At 60.5% G+C, this 14,898-nt stretch overlaps 1 protein-coding gene across 1 annotated transcript; it reads left to right on the top strand.

Annotated features, from left to right (window-relative positions):
- Positions 1 to 190: 190 nt before the first annotated feature.
- PRCC (proline rich mitotic checkpoint control factor) lies at positions 191 to 8,898 on the top strand. Its single transcript, XM_050327849.1, has 7 exons — positions 191 to 858; positions 2,729 to 2,776; positions 3,182 to 3,760; positions 5,056 to 5,151; positions 6,285 to 6,428; positions 6,746 to 6,811; positions 7,410 to 8,898. Exons 1-7 carry the CDS (start codon positions 409 to 411, stop codon positions 7,494 to 7,496), a joined length of 1,470 nt encoding a protein of 489 aa, XP_050183806.1. The 5' UTR covers positions 191 to 408; the 3' UTR covers positions 7,497 to 8,898.
- The last annotated feature ends 6,000 nt before the right edge of the window (positions 8,899 to 14,898 follow it).

Genomic DNA, 14,898 nt, shown 5'->3' with positions numbered 1-14,898 from the left:
TCCTCCGGTCCCGGTCCCGGTCCCGCCCGGGGGTGTTCAGCCGCGTGGCGCCTCGGACTACATTTCCCGTGGTGCCTCGCGGCGGGGCCACACCGGGAGGCGGGCCGAGCGCCGCGCGCGGAGCACGCCGGGAGTTGTAGTCCGGCGCCGCCGCGGCGCGGGGAGCGGGGCGCTGCCGGCAGCCATTAGCGGGGAGCGCGGAGCCGCCGCCGCCGCCTCGCCGAGCTCCGCGGCCCCGCCGCCGGCACGGAGAGGGGCCGCCATGGCGGCGTAGCCTCCCCTTAGGCCGCCCCTTCTTCCCCGCCGCGGGCGCTGAAGGCGCGGCGGCGGCGCGGCCTAGCGCGGAGGGGCGGATCCCCGGCCTCGCGTAGCGGCTGCTGCCCGCCGAGGGCCGCCCTCCCCGGGGCCATGTCCCTCGTGGCCTACGCCAGCAGCGAGGAGGACAGCGATGCGGAAGAGCCCGCGGCCGAGGAGGAGGAGGAGGAAGCCCCCGCTTCCCCTCCGGCCGCAGAAGAGCAGCCCCCGGCCCGGGGGGGACTCTTTGCCGCTCTGCCCCCGCCCAGAGCCCCCGCCGTGCCCCCGCCGTTCCTCATGGGCCCCCCGCCCGCCGTGAGGGGCTTCGGCAGCGCCGCGCCGGGCCAGGCCGGGGCTGAGAGCCCCCCCGAGCCGGCCGACAGCGGGGACGGGGCCGCGGAGCCCCCCAGGCCGAGGGGGCTCCTCCTGCCGCCCCCCCGGAACGCGGCAGCCGCCGCCTCCCCCCTCGGCCCGGCCGCCCCCGGCGCGGGTTTGGGCCTCCCCAAGCCAAAGAAGAGGACGGAGCCGGTGCGGATCGCGGCGCCCGAGCTGCACAAGGGAGATGTGAGTATGGAGCGAACATCCCCCCCCAGCCCCGGTCGAGCCCTTCGGGGGTCCAACCTCCCTCCCCCGCCGTGGGTCTCTCCCCCTCGCTCTCTCCCACCGAAATCTATTGTTGTGGCATCCACGGGGAGGGTTGTCCTGGCTGCCCGCCCTAATCCTAAAGCGCTTTGCAGAATTAAACTGATATAGAAACCTTATTTATAATCATAATGCAGCAAAACCCAGATTATCTGCACCCTTCTTTACTGCTGGAGTTAACGAGTTGATGGTGTGGAGCTGCAGGGCCTTGTAGCCCAAAAAAGTCTTTCTTGCCTGCTATGCAGTTGATGGGTTTTCCTGTCAATTTATTGCTTATTTATCTAAAGGCTTCAGGCAACTTCCAGACTTTTAGGTGACCATTTCCCTCTTAGCTTGTGCTTTTTTGTCCTTTACGGTGCCTTGTGCCACATGGGGCTCCTGAATCCAGGCAGTGAGAGCAGGGACAGGCAGGTCCCTCTGCCCACGTGTTTTTTGACTCAGGGTTCCCACTGATCAGGTTCCATCCTCTCCCTGCTGCTCCTTCCCTCTGGGACAGCACTGTCATAGAAGCCTGCAATGGTTTGAGTGGGAAGGGACCTTAAAGTTCATCCCATCCCATCCCCTGCCACGGGCAGGGCCACCTTCCACTAGCCTAGGTTGCCCAGAGTCCTGTCCAGCCTCACACAGAGGTGAGAGTGGTGTCGCTGGTTCTGGTGTGACAGGAGCACCTGTGGCTGTAGGAAGAGCTGAACTGGAAGCTTGGAGTCATTTCCCTGGGGATAGGTGGCTTGAGGAGGAGGTTTGACTGTGCATTTACAGACAGTGTCCACTGAGAGTGGTCTGGAAGAGCCTTGAGGGAGCCCAGATAAAATCAGCACTGCTGCTTTTCTGGGAGAGTCTGCAGGGTCTTGGATGGGGGGGGAGAAACATGGACTCCCCAGCCTTCCCTGAACCACACTCTGCTCCCAATAACCCAATCCAGCAAATTCCAGAGCCAGAGCTCCCCGTGCCGTGGCTGTCAGAGGCACACCGGGCAGTGGGACACAGAGCTCAGCCTTTGGGGCAGAGGGATGAGGGATATACCGGTCCCTCATACCCACTTCTCGCTTGCTCACCTCCTTGCAGCTCTGTGGTGTGATTCCAGGCAGCTGGAATGAATAGGGATTTGTTCTTCCCTTACTCCATGCTCCAGTGTGTGGGCTCTGACCACAAATCCCACAGGTCATTGATGTCATGTGAGTGAATGAACACTGAAGGGGCAGAAAGTACCTTAAACTGGAATTTGGGATTCCTGGAAGTCCCTGGGCCTGTGACTAACATCCTTGGTTGTTCCCTCTTTCTCCTTAAAATCCCTCCCATCCCTGTAGTTCATCCCATGGAGATGCTCCAGGGCGGCTGCAGTGTCTCCTCTCTCCCAAACCAACACGTGGGTTTATGGTCTCTCCTGACTCCTTTTATTTACACACATTCCTTGCCTTTCCCTGGTTTATGATTTGGGGATAAACTGGCACAAGCCCTCGATTCCTGTTGCCTCTTCCAAGTCCCCTGCGAAGCAGTGAAGCCATGGTGATTTTGAGGGCCTTTTCTGATGCCAACCAGGCCTTCCACTCAAATGTTAACTGGATATTTAGCAGTTCCAGTTTATTGGGAACAATTCCCTGTGTCCCTGCAGTGGCTTTTACACCCTTTGAATGATTTGTGCTCCGTTGTTGTCTGTCCCTCTGAAGGAGAACCCTGACCTGCTACTGTGCCCCTGGAGTTCTTCCCTTGGGTTTATTTTCCTGGGATTTATTAATAACACTTTTTTAGTTTAGTATCTCAGGTTTTACTGAGCTCTGGTTTTCTCTCTCAGTCAGATTCAGAGGAAGATGAACCAGCAAAGAAGAAAAATACTCTTCAGGTAAATACCGAGGGCGCTCGATTAAACAGGTGTCGTGGGAAAAAGTGTTTGACTGTGACCAGTCTTGGCCTTCCACTCATGTGAATCAGCCACTCTGAGCAGCTCATGGCTTTAGGGATATTCCTGAAATCCCATAGGGTGTCAAGTCCCTTTTTGGGGCAGTTTAAATCTTGGAGAAAGAGGCATCAGTTTGGGAATTGGACAGATATTTGCCAGTACCACGTTTCCCTTCAAAGCGCCCTTGACCTTTTGTGCAGCGTGTTCAGGGTGGCCAAGTGTTGGGAAACCCAGGAATGTTGTAAGAATCGGGGGAGGGGGATAATCAGCAGGTAATCAGGAAAAGCGAGTAGTCTGACTCTTTTCTCTTATCCCCGTGATCCGCTTGTCCCGCACGGACCTCCCCAGGGACGCGGCGAGGGCTCCGGCTTGTCCGCTCTGCTCCCTCAGCCCAAAAACCTGACAGTGAAAGAGACCAACCGGTTACTGCTGCCCTACGCCTTCTCCAGGAAGGGGGGAGACAGCTCCGACTCCAAGCCCGCCAAGGCCCCCACCTCTTCCTCCTCCAAAGCCAAACCCGCCTCCAAGCCGGCCGTGCCCACCACTCCGTCCCCGTCGGCCATCAAAGCTGCGGCCAAGAGCGCGGCGCTGCAGGTAACCAAGCAGATCACGCAGGAGGAGGAGGACAGCGACGAGGAGCTGGAACCAGAGAACTACTTCTCCTTGTCCGACAGGAGCGAGCCCAGCGCCGCGGGTGCCGAGCCCTACCTGTACCCCGGCACGGCGGGCGCGGAGGACCCGCCGCCCGGCACAGAGCCCGAGCCCCAGTTCCAGGACGCGGCCGCCAACGCCCCGCTGGAGTTCAAGACGGGCGCGGGCTCGAGCGGGGCTCAGCACAGCTGGGCACCCAAACCCGGCGAGGACTACGGCAGCCACCCCTACGGCCACTTCCCCCCCGCCTACGGCGAGCCCGGCGCCTACTACCAGGTGGGTTCGCTGGCTGGAGGGGAAGGGAGGGGCTCTGGACAGGTACTTGGGTGAGGAGCTTGAGGTACTTGCTGGAAAAGCTGCTCCTGGGAGTCCAGCCCGGGTGAGGTACATGGGACATGGAGCAGGGAATCCATCCTATGTAAGCTGACCAGTACGTGGAACAGGAAATCCACCTCATGTGAGCTGGGTGAAACACGGAGTAGGAATCCAGCCTCTGTGAGCTGGCCAGTACATGGAACAGGGAATCCAACCTCTGAGCTGGCCAGTACATGGAACAGGGAATCCATCCTCTGTGAGCTGGCCAGTTCATGGAGCAGGGAATCCAACCTCTGTGAGCTGGCCAGTACATGGAGCAGGGAATTTAACCTCTGAGCTGGCCAGTACATGGAGCAGGGAATCCATCCTTTGTGAGCTGGCCAGTACATGGAACAGGGAATCCACCCCATGTGAGCTGGGTGGGACATGGAGTAGGAATCCAACCCACGTGGATTACCTGGGACACGAAGCAGGGAATCCAACCTAGCTGGGACATGGTGTAGAGACATGGAGCAGGGAAACCAACCCATGTGAATGACCAGGACACAGAGCAGGGAGTCCAGCCCATGTGGGATACGTGGGACATGGAGTAGGGAATCCAGCCTTTTTGAACTGACCAGGACATGGAGCAGGAAATTCCAACCTTTGCAAGCTGGCCGGAACACAGCAGGGATCCCCAGCACTGGGCACAAGGGGAGTTCCTGTGACACAAGAGCTGCAGATGTTCTTTGCTGGGCAGATGTTGGACAGCTGCACTCCTGTGAAAATGTCCCTGGTGTGAGGGTGCAGAGTTGGGGCTCACCAGAGCTGATGTATGAGCCCATGTTGTTTCTAGAAATTCATAAAATCACAGACTGGTTTGGGTTCAAAGGGACCTTAAGTCCATCTCATTCCACCCCTTGCCGTGGGCAGAGACACCTTTCACTAGCCCAGGTGGCTCCAAGCCCTGTTCAACCTGGCCTTGGACTCTTCCAGGGATGGGGCAGCCACAACTTCTCTGGGCAACCTGTGCCAGGGCCTCCCCACCCTCCTAGGGAACAATTTCTTCCCAGTATCCCATCTAACCCTGCCCTCTGTCAGTAGGAAGCCGTTCCCCCATGTCCTGTCACTCCAGGCTATTGAGAAAAGCCCCTCAAAGCATTTGTTGGTTTGTACCTCTGATGAAATCCTTTCGAGGGGGTGAAAAAGCAGCAGCCCACGGGCAGGATCCCTCCTACTTCGCTCTCGTGACCAACTGGCTTCCCTTTTCCTGCCAGGATTACTACAGCAGCGGGTACTACCCGGAGGTGGAACCAGCCCAGGCACCGCTGCAGGAGACGAGCACCGACTCCTCCTTCATCGACGACGAAGCGGTTGGCACTTTGTCTGTCCTGCTGTGGAATTTGGCTTTGAGCTCCCCCCAGGACACAGGACCCACTTGGCAGCCACGGTCCTGCCCCCACAGCACGTTCCTGTGCTTTGCCTGGGTTGGGCCAGGGTGGTTGTCCCGTGGGGGTCTCGTGCTGTGGTGTGGGCATGTGAGTCCTTCCCCACAGTCTGCTGAGCTGCTGCTCCAGCCAGGTCTGCAGGCTTGATGGGAATAGAATTAATTGTTGAGGTTGGAAAAGCCCTCTGAGATTATGGAGTCCAGTATTCCCCTGGCACTGCCAAGGCCACCAGTAAACCCTGTCCCCATGTGCCACATGCACACGGCTGTTATGTTCCTCCAGGTATGGTGACTCCACCACTGCCCTGGGCAGGCTGTGCCAGGGCTGGACAACCCTATGGGTGTAGGAATATTCCCTATATCCAACCTGAACCTCCCCTGGCACAACTTGAGGCCGTTTCCTCTCATCCTGTCCCTCGTTCTCTGGGAGCAGGACCCGACCCCCACGAGGCTCCACTGTCCTGTCAGGGAGTTGTACAGAGTGAGAGTGTCCCCCCTGAGCTGCTGTTTCTCCAGGCCAAGCCCTCTCAGCTCCCTCAGCTACTCCTCAGAAGTTCCCCAGACCCTTCTTGTGCTCCAGACCCTTCCCCACCTCCATTCCTTTCTCTGGACACGTTCCAGGCCTTCAACATTTTTCTTGTCATGAGGGACCCAAAACTGACCCCAGGACTTAAGGTGGGGCCTCATCAGTGCCCAGCATGGGGACAGTCACTGCCTGTGGCCATGTGGCCACACTATGGCTGGTACAGGCCAGGTACCTCCCTGGCTTTTAAAACAAGAGACTCAGGACTCTGGGGGTCTCCTGAGCAAGGCTGGAAGGAGGAATAAATGGCTGCTTTCTGCGTAGGAAAATGAGATGATAACCTTCATGCTAAGCAGCTTTAGATACTCCAGTCTACAGCAAAGGAGAAATCTCCTGAAGATAAAAAAATCCTGTCTGGAAACCTGTTTGTTGCTGTGCCTTGTCCCTCGCTGGGGGGAGCAGGGGCTCAGCCCCTCGGCCTCGTGTCAGGGTGTGATGGGGGGGGTGTAATTCCAGCTGTTCTGTTCTTCCTTCAGTTCAAGCGTCTGCAAGGCAAGCGGAATCGTGGGAGGGAGGAGATCAACTTTGTGGATATCAAAGGTGATGACCAGCTGAGCGGGGCCCAGCAGTGGCTCACCAAGTCCCTGACGGAGGAGAAGACCATGAAGTCCTTCAGCAAGGTGGGGTGGAGGGCAGGGGCTGGCTGGGGTTGGGAGCTCTGCTCAGTGCCCATATCGGCCCCAGCTGGAGCTGTGTTGGATTCTGGGCAGTCACAGGACAAGGGACCCTGTTAAATGGTGACATGTGACAGAGCAGGAGAGCTCAGAGCATGGTGTGTGGGTGGTGAGGACCAGCCAGGAACTGCTTCAGACGAAGGAATGTGCCATTTAATAGGGAACAAATGGTGCCTGGGATGGCTGTGTGCAGGCCCTGGCCTTGGTCTGCTGTCCAGCAGTGTCTCTCCAGGCTGAACACTTCACCTCCTTTTGCTTTCCAGAAAAAAGGAGATCAGCCTACAGGACAGCAAAGGAGAAAACACCAGATCACGTACCTGATCCATCAGGTGAGTGGCTTCCCCTGGTGTGGGAGCCAATCCAGGTGGAATTTCAAGGCTTGGCAGCATGAAGCCAGGGGGTGATGGAGCTGCTGTTCCAGCAGCTGGAGACCAGGGGATGTCCCTGGGAATACTCTGAGCCCTGGGTGAGACCCACAGTGGGACCAGACCAGGGGCTGTCTGAGCCCTGGGTGAGACCCACAGTGGGACCAGACCAGGGGCTGTCTGAGCCCCGGGTGGGATGTGCCGTGGCTCCAGTGGGGCCAGAGGTGTGTCCTGGCCCTGAGGGGGGTCCCAGCCCTGTGCTGGCAGCTTCGCTTCCCCCTCCCCACACGTGTTCCCCAGCCCTGGGATCCCTTCCATTCCACCCCGGGCTTGTCGGGCGGCTGCCGAGCCCGTCCCACAAGAGAAGCTGCATTTCAGCATGAATGAAATGCCCGTGCAGCCCAGTTAATCCAGGCCTCTGTCAGGATGATTGTGTGAACTCCTGTAACGAGGCTTCTGGCCGAAGGGCTCCGTAATCCACGCGAGCGGGGCCGGAGGAGGCCGGAACGCTGCTGAGTCACCGAAACACAGAGCGTTAACAGCATCCTCTCCGTGTCCGCAGGCCAAGGAGAGAGAGCTGGAACTGAAAAACACGTGGTCCGAAAACAAGCTCAGCAGACGGCAGACTCAGGCCAAATACGGATTCTAAACGCACGTGTCCCGCTTTTTTTTTGGGCTGGCGTGACCTGCCGGCATCCGACGTCTCCCGGGAGATGAGCCGGGCCCCGCGCGGGACAGGGCTGCTCGGCGGGAGGGAGGACGCTGCGCTGCCGGGCCTGGCACGAGGGAGGTTCGCTGCAAGCCGGTCCTGATGAAACTCCACCTTGTAATCCTTCCCTTCCCTCCTTGTAAACCGTAACGTGGAAGGTTCCGACCGACCGACCGAGGACGGTCCCCGAGGTGCCGCAGGGAATGCACCGGGAGCGAGGCTGGAGCTCCTGTCCCGTGGGAGCAGGGGCTGCTCCTCCCGCCCCCAGACCCTCTGGCAGAGGCTCAATAAACTCCCAATTCCCACTTTGCCCTCCTGGACTCGCTGTGCATTGAGAGTGTCGTTTTTCTTTCTGAGAGACGGTGAGTTCCAAGAGCAAACCTGGCTTTGGATTTTTTTTTATTTTGTCCTTGTCTTTGAGAACGTCCTCGTGGCTTCTTCCTCGTGTCCGAGCCACTCCAGCTCTCCTCTCCTGCTGATGATTTTTATATCCTGGTTTTTAAGTTGGTGTCCACGGCCTCAGCCACGCTGAGGGGACACCCCAGTGCAGGACAGAGTCTGTGAGAGGTGTCCACAGTGGTGAGGTTCTCCTGCCTGGCACACTCAGGGCTTTGGGATACCCTGAGCCATGTGTGTATGTATATTGTCCTTCCTTCTTCCCCCTTCTTTCCTCCTCCTCCTTCAGTGGTGCCCCAGGCTGTTCCCAGACTTCTCAAACCGAGTGTCCCAGTGTGGTGCTGGGAGTGAGCTCGGCAGTGTTTCCTCTGGGCACACACAGAGGAGAGCTGCCAACTGTACATTAGGGTTTTTTTCCAGCTTGTTTGTATCAGTTCTGTCCCAATTAAGTGCTGACTTTACCCTCCTGGCTGGGAAGAGGAGACCATGTCCAGCCCCAACTTCTTAAAATTAAACCTTTTTTTTTTATGTGAGGAATTCCATCAAGGTGAGGTGACTGCAAATCCTGTGCAGCCCTGCTGGCCTAACCCACGGGTCCAGATCTCTGTGGCATCACTTAGTTGTTCACCAAACCATGTGATGCTGAGGGGAGCAAGAGAGCTGGTCTGGTTATTTAACTTACATTCCCACCACTCTGGGTTACACTTCTGGTAACCACAGCTAAAACGGCCAATATTTGTTATTCCAGGAAGAAAAACTCCCGAGAGGGGTTTTTTTCTCCCATGTTGCCTGTTAAAAACAAGCAAAACCCCCTACGACTGAAGTCTTTTCTTAGAACACTTTAAACTAATCTTATTTCTAGTTTAGTTCCCTGGATGTTTAGTACTTTGCAGAGCCCGTTTTGAGTATTTGAATGATCAGAATAAAGTTACTGTTGAGTAATTTATTCCTATCTGGTATGTACAGCGAAACCCCTCCAGAAGAGGTTTGATAAAGGAATAAACTTGAACGAAGCCAACCAGCCCCATTTCCATGGCGAGGGGCTCAGCTCCTCACCCAGGGTGTTTGCTGCACGGGGCACAGCCTGTGTGTGCCCAAACTGCCCTTTTATCAGGGATTGGGGGGTGCTGGAGGGAGCTGGGGGAGGCTGGAACTCCCCTTTCCACTTCCCGTTGCAGTAACGGCTCAGGTTTAGCACCAAGGGGAGTTCCGAGGGCTCGTGCTCTGCTTTCAGCCTTTTAAGAGCCACAAAATTCAGGTTTGTGAGCAGTGCAAGTGGTTTTTTTTCCCAGAGATAAAACAGCTACAGCTGCCCCAGTCCTCATTTTCCCTCTGGAAAGGAGCTTTGGCTGTCCTGGCTCCCTGCTGCCATCGAGCTGGGCACACCAGGGCTGCTGATGGCACTGCTGTGGCTTGGTGTCATTCCAGCCGGGATTTGTGCTCCACCAGTTATCCCACAGGGCAGTCCTGGCTCTGTACCATCCCACCAGCCAGGGTTGGTCCTCAGGTTTGGTGCTATCCCAAGTTTTGTGGCTGAGCAGGCAGGACTTGGAGTGTGAGCTCCAGGCTGGGGAGGTTCGGTGTCGCTCCCGCTTCCAGTTTAACACTGGATGTGCCAACTGTGCCAAACCTGGCCCTGTTTTTCCTGTAATAGCCTTTTCCACCCTCATTTAATGAACAGAAATCTCTTGGAATGTGTTCACAGGTGAGTTAACTCCAATCCCCTGTGCACTGTCCCTCAGGGCGTGGGAAGAGCCTGGGGCTCCCCACAGGGCAGGTTGGCACCATGGGTCTGCTGAGGCCAACAGCAGCCTTGGATGTCTCCTCCCAGGGCCAAGAGCTTCCTCCAGCGGAATGGAGGCTGAGATTCCTCCTGCCTGGGAGCCAGACCTTTTCCTGGGCCCATCTGCTGGTGGTGGCTCAGGGCTGGTCCCCAGGCAGCTGCTCGTACACGTTCTCGTCCATGGCTGCGCCTCGCTGGGCCCTGCCTGTGCTCCGGCCGTACACGGGGTCATCCAGCTCCAGCACAGGGCTCAGCACACCCTGGGGAATCCACGGGGAGAAGAAGTTGGATTGGACAGCCAGGAGATGGCTCAAAGTTGGTCCTTTGCACTCCCAGCCCTCGGCTTTGCTCGAGTTACAAGGGCCTGGAGTGCCAGGACAAGGGGGAATGGCCAGAGGGCAGGGTTAGATGGGATATTGGGAAGAAATTCTTCCCTGGGAGGGTGGGGAGGCCCTGGCACAGGTTGCCCAGAGAAGCTGTGGCTGCTCCATCCCTGAGAGTGTCCAAGGCCAGGTTGGACAGGGCTTGGAACCACCTGGGCTAGTGGAAGCTGTCCCTGCCCATGGCAGGGAGGTGGAGCGAGATGAGCTTTCAGGTCCTTCCCAACCCAAACCATTCCCAGGTTTCTGTGCTTCTCCCTGTGCTCCTGGTGTGGAGCAAACCCTGACTCCTCCAGACTCCAGAAGGCCTGGAGAAACTCTTCAGTCCCAACGTGACTCTGATGTCCTGCTGGGACTGAGTTCTAGAGCAGCGACCTGCCCTGGGGGACCCACCTCAGTGCCCGGGCTGGAGGCTCCTCTCCCCTCCCCGTCTGCGCTGGGAGCCGCCGGGAGCTGCCGCCTCTTGTAATCCTGGCTGGACAAGCTGCGGAAGAGCCGGCGGTGGGGCCGGGATTTGGGGGGCAGCGTGGAGAAGGCGCCTTTGGGTTCCCTGGGGTGCGGAGCGGGCGGGTCCTGCCGGGCCAGTGCCACCTCGGAGTAGATGTTCTCCTCGGGGGCGGCGCGGGGGCTGCAGCCCCGGGCCATGGCGTAGAAGGGGATGGGCTCCTCCGGCTCGCAGTAGGTGGGGGGACTGGGGGCGCTGCCCTCGCGGGGCTCGGCGTAGATGTGGAAGCACATGAGCTGCTGGTACTTGGCCTCGGAGGACACCGGAGCGGGAGCAGCTTCCTTGTGCACCTGGGCGTAGGCACCTTCGGGAGCTGCCGCGCTGCCGGCGGGGCTGAGCGGCCCCTGAGCCGCGGCCCGAGAGCTGGTCTTGGCTGGGAGCGATGGAGGGACGCTGCGAGCCTGGGCAAGAGGTGGGACAGGTTGGAGATGAGGGTCTGTGGCGGCTGGGGCCGCGTCCCCCGTCCTGGCTGTAGCTCTCCACCCGCTGAGAGCTGTGGCCAGGCTGTGCCTCCCCCCGCCCTGCTCTGCCCTGTTACCTCCCTGGGGGAGCCCCACTCGGCGCTGGGCTCCGCAGGCTGCGCGGGGACCGGGGCTGCTGGCCTGGCTCCCGGGGGCTCCAGGGACACAGGGCTGTACTCCGGGAGCTTTGCGGGCGGTTCGCTCAGCGGGAAACGCGCGGCACCGCTGCCAGCTGGGCTCTGCGTCCCTCCTCGGGGCTCGTCCTCCTGTAGGGAGAGCAGAGAGATGGCGTCTGGTCTGGTGTGCTCCTTGCTCCCGGTGGCGTGGCCAGGGTGGCTCCGGTCCCAGCCGTGGCTTTCGTGATGCTTGGGCTTCCCTCGGCTTCGTTCTCCACCTTGGGAAAATCACCCCATCCGCGGCAGCCAGAACGACTCCAGGGCTGCAGGGGCTCCCGAGGGGTTGGGGTCTCACCCTTGTGCAGGGCAGGGGCGCGGTGAGGAACTCGTGGTAGGGCACGATGGGGGCCGTGGTGTGGTGCCGCAGCAGCTCGGCCAGCTCGGCGTGGGCGCTCTGCTCGCCCAGGATCACGTACCGCCCGTCCGGCAGCTGGTCCAGGACGAAGTGCCGGCAGCGATCCCTGCCCCTGCGGGAGAGGGGACGGGGTTGGCACAAGGGGAGGGAGGGAAGGAGGGGACCGAGCGCGTCGGCCCCTCGGACGGGGGCGGGATCCCTCACCTGTAGGAGAGGACGAAGCCGACGGTGCTCTCGCTGAAGCGCACCAGGAAGCAGCCCAGGGGCTGATCCTGCAGCAGCTGCTCTGCCTCGCTGTGGGAAGGAGCCGGGAGCCACTCACCCTCACGCCCTCCCCGGGATCCAGGGAACCAGCTCCCAGTTTTGGAACCCAGGGATGGGGATGTAAAAGGGGTGAAGGGGCCACCCCGTTCCCCGCCTCGGCCTCTCCCTGCTTACCTCCTACTGATGAAGCCGTGGAACCAAACTGGGAGCTTCCCCTCGGGCCTCAATCTGCAGGCTTGTGTCTGCTCAAACCACAGCCTCGTGCGGGCACGCAGGGCCACCAGCTCTGGTGGGGACCAGTCTGGGGGGGGTGGCCAGAAGGAACCCGGTGGGACCTGGGGGGAAGGGGACACCAGCCAGGGCTCAGGTGAGGATGTGCCCCAAGGATGTTCTGCTCTGGGCAGGGGGATGGAAGTGCCACCCAGGATGACACAACCCCTATGGGTGTGTGAGCTCAGGAGTGGGGGGACAGCCCAGGGGGGCACAAACCCCTCATATCGCCATGTCCTACCCTGCCATGTGTGTTGTGGTGTCCTGGGGACTGCTCTGCTCCCTGGGGCTGGACAGGGGTTGTGTTGGCTCCTGGCTTGGCTGTGTTGTCCTCGCCGATGGGTTTGAAGGTGATGAAGAGGGGATGATCGTCATCCATGGCGTCCCCTGTCCCAGGGAATGGGGAAAAGGTTCAGGGCAGTGAAGTCTCCCCTGACATCCTGAGCTGCCCTGTGCCCCCTCACTGCCTGTAGGGCACTGGGGGATGTGGGGGTTCCATGACCCCCACCCCCACAGGTGCTGCTCTCACCAACAACCTGGGTAAGCATGACCTTCACCTTGAGCCCCTCAACCTCGGGCTCATCACCCTCCTCCTCCTCCCCAGGGGCACCACTCTGGGCCCACACCCCCCAGCGTGGATCCACGTGGCAGGAAGGGACAGTGACCCCAGGACCCCAGAGGAGAAAAGCCCTGGGGATGGGTGAGCTGGGCGGGGAGGAGATGAGTGCAGAGTGTGTGAATCCTCCAGTCCCCACAAAGTCCCCACAGGTTCCAGGTCAGCGCCAGGAAGGGGAGGCGGAGGACAAGCAGCTCCCGAGGGACCTCGAGCTCCACCCCAAGCCACCACCACCTGGCAAAGCAACGTGAATCACCAGCAGATGCTTGAGGGAGTTGAAGATGCTGGGGCTGGTTGGATCCGGGAGGCAAAGCTGAGTCAGAGGAGCCTGTAGAGGCTTGTCTGAGAGCAGGGGCACCCAGCCGGGGGAAAGGCACCCCGGCCCCACCTTTAACCCGCGGCAGCACCGAACCCGGCCCTGCACCCCCGCGGGCAGGGGAAGGCGGAGAAGGTGCTGACAAAGTGAAACAAAACAACCCAAACTGCAGCAACTGAACTCGAGGAGCGTTGGGGAGGCGAATTCGGGTCAGGTCCTGCCTGGGCATGGCCGCGCAGCTGGGGACAACGCCACTGTCCCTGGCTCGCTGTGCGTCCCCAGGGTCGGGGAGGGACCTAAATGGAGGAGGGGGCTCATCCCTCCTCCCCCACCCCCAACACCTTGGCCTCGTGAGGGCAACTCAGGGGGCTCTGCTCCTCGGGGCGGGATGTGCCTCTGAAACCCTGTGCTCCTGAGGGGGAACGGCTCAGATCAGACCTGAAACGGGCTGGAGGCTTTGCCCTGAGAGACCTTCCCGGGCTGGACTTCCCCCTTTAGAGGGGGGAAGATCTGGCTGGTAGGGCTGGGACGGGCAGGGGGCACCACTTCTTCCCCTTGCACCCCTTTGTCGTGCCCATCTTCCATCGTGCCTTGGGATGGGGGGAGTGTCCCCTGCACCGCCTGGCACCGGCCCAGCCCTTGTCTGTCCCCCTGCTCGGGGTTCGCTGCTCGGCCTCGGTGCAAATCCAACCCCTGCCCCGACCCCCAGCCCACGCTCCTACCTCTGTCCAGCCACAGGGGGCCCGGGTGTCCGTGGCTGGAGGCGATGGGATGGGCAGGGGAGCGGGCAGGGGACGGGAAGGGGGTCGGGCAGGGTGGGCAGAGCCCCTGCCTTGCCTGTGCGCTCGCCTTCACCGCCTGCGACGGGCAGGAAGCGGCAACCGAAGCTGCAAAGAGCCTTCGCGTGGTGGGGAGACGTCACGGGAAGGTGGCAGGGTGGCACCGGGGTGACACCCAGCTGACACCGGCACCCATGGGACAGGCTGGGCTGTGATGAGCAGGGGGCTCCGACCACCCTCCTACCGGCACATCCACACCTACAAAGGGCTCCCGTTCCTCCCATCCACGCCCTGGGACCTCGCCGGGCGCGGGGACGGGGTTGGGGGGCGAGCTCGGTGTGCCCAGGGTCGTGCCACGAGCCAAGGTTCGACCCTGGCATGGTGGAATCCAGCACCACCCCCCTTCCCGCGGCTCCGGCTGCCAGAGCCAGGCACATTCCTGGGAGGTGCCGGGGGCATCGGCGCAGCAAAAACAGCGGCCGAGCTGCCAGCGCTGCTGCTCTGCCCCGTGCCAGCTGCCACCCTCGCTCCGGGCGGTGCCAGGCTCCAGCCGGCCCACGGCGACAGCGGTGCCAACCCCGCTGCGTCCCGAGGGGTTGCAGGGATTAGGGATTAGGAAAGCGGATTAGGGCTGGGGCCATCCCATCCATCGCACCGGGACAGGGTTTGGGTGGGTCTGCAAGCCCCGAGGTGGGGATGGTGCCCAGTGCCCCGGGCAGATCCCGGCACGCAGAGCCAGCTCTCTCCACCTTAAGAAACCTGTCCCTTCCCACAGCCTTCACACCCTCCACTCACTTCCCCTCCGCGGAGTCGGTGTCTTGTCAGCCAGGTTTCCTGTCTGCAACTCTCACCGGCACATCGGCGAGAGGGACATCGGTGAAAGGGACATCGGTGAGGGGACATCGGTGAGGGGGCATCAGTGAGGGGGACATCATCTTCCAGCACCGAGTCCCGGCCACTCCTCAAGGAGCTGAGGTGCTGGAACCACCAGGAATTGTCCCTGAAATGCCTTTCTTTTGGCTCCTCTCCGCAGCTGGGGGG

The sequence above is a fragment of the Myiozetetes cayanensis genome, unplaced genomic scaffold, assembly GCF_022539395.1.
Source record: "Myiozetetes cayanensis isolate MyiCay16 unplaced genomic scaffold, myiCay2020 scf35, whole genome shotgun sequence".
Classification (NCBI taxonomy): Eukaryota; Metazoa; Chordata; class Aves; order Passeriformes; family Tyrannidae; genus Myiozetetes; species Myiozetetes cayanensis.
Note: the sequence above shows the minus strand (reverse complement) of the source record. Positions and strands in the feature narration are given on the sequence as shown.

Bases quoted from the DNA above. Each gene is read 5' to 3' on its own strand.
- PRCC (XM_050327849.1), top strand. From the start codon at position 409: ATGTCCCTCGTGGCCTACGCCAGCAGCGAGGAGGACAGCGATGCGGAA. The intron at 859-2,728 runs GTGAGTATGGAG...TTTCTCTCTCAG, and splicing joins CCGAGCTGCACAAGGGAGAT to TCAGATTCAGAGGAAGATGA. The intron at 5,152-6,284 runs GTTGGCACTTTG...TTCTTCCTTCAG, and splicing joins CCTTCATCGACGACGAAGCG to TTCAAGCGTCTGCAAGGCAA.